This window comes from Myotis davidii, unplaced genomic scaffold (assembly GCF_000327345.1).
Source record: "Myotis davidii unplaced genomic scaffold, ASM32734v1 scaffold420, whole genome shotgun sequence".
Classification (NCBI taxonomy): domain Eukaryota; kingdom Metazoa; phylum Chordata; class Mammalia; order Chiroptera; family Vespertilionidae; genus Myotis; species Myotis davidii.
In genome coordinates this window covers 1,278,970-1,284,458 of record NW_006294421.1, presented here as the reverse complement: position 1 = coordinate 1,284,458, position 5,489 = coordinate 1,278,970, and the positions used below count along the sequence as shown (strand labels likewise).

The 5,489-nt window shown below is 40.0% G+C and overlaps 1 protein-coding gene across 1 annotated transcript in view; it reads left to right on the top strand.

Annotated features, from left to right (window-relative positions):
• Positions 1-107: 107 nt before the first annotated feature.
• The window catches only part of CDS1 (CDP-diacylglycerol synthase 1), a 55,814-nt gene continuing 50,432 nt past the window's right edge, over positions 108-5,489 (top strand). Inside the window, exon 1 of the mRNA XM_006768675.2 lies at positions 108-140. Coding sequence (XP_006768738.1) covers positions 108-140 — 33 coding nt within the window. The remainder of the gene's footprint in view (positions 141-5,489) is intronic.

The following is a 5,489-nucleotide window of genomic DNA, read 5'->3' as shown; positions in this document are numbered from 1 at the left end:
CCCTTCAAAGACTCCCCCGACCCCCACCCCCACTCTGGCCACCCCCCTCCCCAGGAGACTTATATGAGTTAGATTTTCTAGAAGAATGATCAAGGCTCATAGACTACATGGAGGCAGCAGGAAAAGCTTTTGAAGAGGAGGTGAGGGTTGCACTTGGAATTGAAAGGTGCTTGGGGACTCACCAGGTAGACAGTGTTGGGGAAGGACATTGGGCATGTGGAGCAAAGGGCATGTGGAGCTGTTTCTTGAGTCAGTATTCTTGGCACAGGGCCCTGAAATTAGTTTAGTAATCCTGGAGCATATGCTGTGCATTCTTGGGAAGTGGGGTTTGGGGGTTGGGAGCTTGAGACTTGTGGAGGTTAGCCTTTAGTCCATGGACTGTAGAAAGCCCCTGAAAAGTGTTTACAAAGGCATTAGCTCATCACTCAGCGGCCGTCTGGAGAAAGTGTTGGAAGGGGAGAGGCCTGCTACAAAGAAACCAGATAGTTAGGTATTGCAAGTGCTATAGGTATGAAATGATGAGGGCTTGGAGTGAGTCTAGTAGGAGTAGGGGAATAGAGGTTGGGAGAAAGGATGCATATTTTAGATCATGCAGATAGGACGTAGATTAGGGCAATCAAAGTAAGAGTAATTAAAGAAGAACCTGCCAGGAGACACATTGTAATCCATGCCTTAAGAGTCTTTTAGGAAAGAATCAAAAATTATTGGACAGTTTTGTAGGCAAGGAGGAGTTGGATTGGACAAGGTGTGTCATTCTCTAAAATAGAGAGGTGATTCAAGGTGGTAGTGGGAACTGAAATGAAAGGTCGAAAGGTCAGGTGTGGAGATGTCAACTTTTAATTGATTTTTTTTAGAGAGGGGAATTTTGAGAGAGAGAGAGAAATATCGATCTGTTGTTCCACTTATCTGTACATTCATTGTTTGATTCCTGTATGTGCCCTGACTGGGGATCAAACCCACAACCTTGGCTTATGGGGTCAATGCTCCAGAAATGTCAACTTTTGAGTGGGATAAAGAGGGGATAGAGCCCTGGGAGGTGCCCATGTGTAGAGCACGGTTGAAAATGTAGGGAAGGAACCAAGATTATGAGGTCCTGGGAGCAGGGGAGGAGGGTTGCGTAGAGGATGTCATCAATAGTATTTAAATGAGGGTGAGGTGAACACCGAGTTCAGCAAAGATCTTAATAGAAGCCGGTTCTAAGTTGAGGAATGTGAGAGGTAAAATACTGGTGGTTATTGTCAGGAAGTTCCAGCAAAGGGGAATGCAGAATAGAGGCTAAAAAGGACTGGAGGATCAATTGAAAGTTTCCTTTTTCATGGGAGGGAAGATAGGCATTTGGATGAAAGAAGTCAAGAGGGAGTGAAGATGCTGACAAGGATGGGCAGGCCCTAGAAAAAAGAAAGCAGACATGGTGTGGAGAATACAGATGATTGGGGTATCCAAGAAAAGGAATGAAGGCATGGAGGGTAGATGCAGAAACATTTTGAAAAGCAAAAGAGGGAAGATCAAAGTATTTGATGCTTTCAATTTTCTCAATAAAGTGGGGTCTCAGAACCATAGGGCTGCAAGGGATCTTAGAAACAGTGTAGCCCAACCCTATATATTTAAAAATTATAAACTTGCTTTAGAATGTGATTGTTATTGCCCAAGATGACCTACAGCAAGTGACCAAGCTGGAACTAGAACTCGTCTATCAGGGAGTGTCATTTAGGGAGTGTAATATGAAGTGGCCAAGAGACAACTGGTCCTTACCTCAGTAGCAGTAATAGCCGTAATAGTTGATGCTTGTCGTGATTTAGAGTTCATAGAGTATACTTGCACATCTTACTTTATTTGTTCCTCATAACAACCCTATGTGTTAGGAATATCCCTCATTTAATAGCTGAAAATATGAAAGGCACTGGGAATGATTTTGGTCCAGGAATTCCAGGTCAAGGATGCTAAAGGAATAATGGAGTCAGTGAGGCTGGGATTGAAGTGGCTGACCATGAGTTAGGGTGGACAGGGAAGAGGACTGAAGCCCAAATTGGGTCAGTGAAGCTCTGGATGGACTGAGAGGTCTGAGCAATTGCATGTGAAGCTAACACCTGATTTACTGGGCCAGTGTGGGAGAAAAGGAAGTGCCCATGGAAGCTGTGGCCAGTAAAGGGAAGCACACATTGGGAAGAACAATGTCTCTGCTCTGCTTGTATGCGGGGTTACTGCAGATTTTGGTTTGTGAGGTTGAAGGTGAAAGAATCCGAAAGTTAGTTAATTTCTGCCCTTACCCGTTTGAGATGTGTGTAGTTATTTTCATAAATACTCTAATATTTTTAATATACATTTTTAATTTTTGAACTTGTGTTTCTGTAAATTCTTAATTTTGGGACACCTCACTATGGGTTGTCTTGGTGTCACCTGTAAGTGTAATAAATATTTTCTATACATTTTTATATAAATCTAGCCATTATACAATGCTAATATTTAGATCTAGACTTCTAGATATCGTTTTGACTGATACTCTTAAATTGTTGATTGGTAGTATTAGCACCTAAATAACTTTCCATGATTCTTTTGTCATTGCAGCATATTCATTTTATTACTTAACAATAGTTTTGAATGCTGGTGCTCCAAATATTGCCAACCGACCAGTTGATAAGACAAAGTTGAGTTTATGGCTTCAGCTGGTGAGGGAGAACACCTGGACAGAGCTTTGGCAGAGCCTTGGAGGGGGAAGGGCAAGGTTGGATTTCATTGAGAATTGGAATAAAATTCTTGAGTCTTTCAGTGCCAAGACTTGCTTAGGATTAGTTATGGATCACAATATAACCGTCTTAGATTGGTGGCAATAGCCAGGCAAGGATTTTGACTGCAGGGGTCCTCAAACTTTTAAAACGGGGGGCCAGTTCACTGTCCCTCAGACCGTTGGAGGGCCGGACTATAGTTTTAAAAAAAAAACTATGAACAAATTCCTATGCACACTGCACATATCTTACTTTGAAGTAAAAAAACAAAATGGGAACAAATACAATATTTGTATTTGCATGTGGCCCACGGACCGTAGTTTGAGGACCCCTGATTTTGAGTCTTTGGAGGAAAGTTGCTGCTTCCTAGAGAGAGTAGATTTCTTTCACAAACACGCGAACTCATTTTTTTGGTTGATTTTTCTTTGTTAAATGGCATTTAAATATATAAAATAAATATCAAAAATATAAGTCTTTGTTTTACTATGGTTGCAAAGATCAAAAAATTTCTATATGTGACACGGCACTAGAGTTAAGTTAGGGTTTTTCAAAATGCTGACACGCCGAGCTCAAAAGGTTTGCCATCACTGATTAGGCGGTAAATTGTGTGAGGGTGGGTCGTACGTTTCTTTCTCAAGTATGTTTTATGGCATACTTGAGACTTCTAAAGAATATTCTGGTGTGTTACCATATGAGTTTTTACTTACTGTCTGGGACATTAAGTTTAAAACACTTTATTTTCTTAAAACTTTGAGAGATTTTACTGTAGGATGCCATTAGTATATCAGGCTTTGGATGCAATACACTTTCTGATGAAAACAATATTTTATTTGTCATAAACATGCTAGGGAAAATTGGGAAAACTTAAAGTGGTACTATTCCAGAAGATTACCTCATAAAGAAAAATTATAAAATATATTTGTATAGTATGATTATTCTTTGTATTTATGTTTATAGTTATATTTTATGCATTTTTAAAAAACAGACTTTCACATTTTTTTTATGGTTAGCACAGCTAAATACTAAGGTTCTGTGTGTTTATTTTCCTTTAACTATTCTGCATTTGGGGGTGTCTTTTTAAAAGAAATGTATGTTTTAGCCTGGCCGGTGTGGCTCAGTGGTTGAGCGTCAACCCATGAATCAGGAGGTCACCATTTGATTCCTGGTTGGGGCACATGCCTGGGTTGCGGGCTCAATCTCATCATTGATGTTTCTCTCCCCCTTTCCTTTCCTCTTTCTCTAAATCAATAAAAACATATATTTAAAAAATAAAAAGAAAAGAAATGCATGTTTTAACTCAGGATAAAGAAAATAGGTCATTTAAAATCTATAGACATTTTTTGTGAGGCTTGACTTGGTTCCGTGCATTCAGTAAGGGTTTATTGGGTGCCTATTGTATTTGAAGTTCTGATTGAATGTCACGTTTTTCTTGTGGCTCTTTCTACCTTTGAGAAAAGGGGTGAGGTCAGGATTTATTTGTTGCTCAACAACTGCAAGGTATTAAACAAAAAAATTGCACTTTTTAAAAGAAGGAGTTTATTAGGACATTGCTTGTAAAAATAGGAGGACTGGTCTTGGGGCATGTAGCCTAAACAGGCAGCAGCATGGCAACATATCCATCCATGTCCATGGTCTGGGAGTTTGCAAGTATTCTTATGCATCACAAAGTGGGTAGGAAGAAAAAGGAGGTAACCTGACAGAATTTACATTAGCTGTAGGCAAAGGGGTGGGAGAAGGTGAAGTGGGCAGGACCAACTCTGGGATAGGCACAGGGTCTGCATGAAGAAGTGGCCGCTCCTGTGGATGGGGTGGGGCAGCAGCGGGAGGCCGACGTGTAAACAAGCGGAGGCCCCTGGTTACATGGTGCCTGGCTAAAACAATCCGTGGAAACAGCCACCTGGAATCTATTCTAAATTCTAGCAGATACGCAGGGATATGAGCAGTCTTATATCAGAGCTGGTCCACAGCTATTAACAAGCTAACTCTTCTGTCTCTATCTCTCCCTTTAATGGTCGCTTTAATTTTAATTTTGAACATCTCAGAATTTTTTCCTTGTCAGTGGAGTGAAGATAATAAACTGATGAATAGTTTGTAAAATACATGTACATCATACCAATTTGAATCTATTTATAATAATTATGTAGACAAGGGAAATAGGCTTAGTTTGCACCTGAGAAAAAGGTTTGAAAATTGTTGATATAAGAGTTGTGAGTTTACTTGAGCCAAACTGATGACAATTGCTGGGAAGCAAAATCTCAGTGGATTGAGAAAATGCTCCGGAGAATGGCAGTTTTGCAGCTTATTTTTACATTAGAATCAAAGGACAAGATATAAAGGGGTAACATGAAATTCATTAGTGATAGATTAGGGAGTGGGGAGGAGGGAGAGGAAATCTCTGGGATTGGACACAAAATGAAAAAATAGACCATATATATATATATATATATATATATTTTACATTGGTAGTGTAGGATAGTTAATAAATAACATGGTAACAATAACAGTGAAGGGGTTCTGTGGTCTCCTGCTCTCATGGGAGATTGTGTGGGAGGGGTCTGGAAAAGGCAATTACCCTGACATTCTAAAGGTATCTACACTAATAAAAGACAAAAATGGTAATTGGCGTACGACGATCCCCTTTTCATTGGCTAATCAGGGCTATATGCAAATTAACTGCCAGCTAAGATTGGCAGTTAACTGTCAACTAAGATTGGCAGTTAACTGCCAACAAGATGGCGGTTAATTTGCATATGTAGGCACAATGCA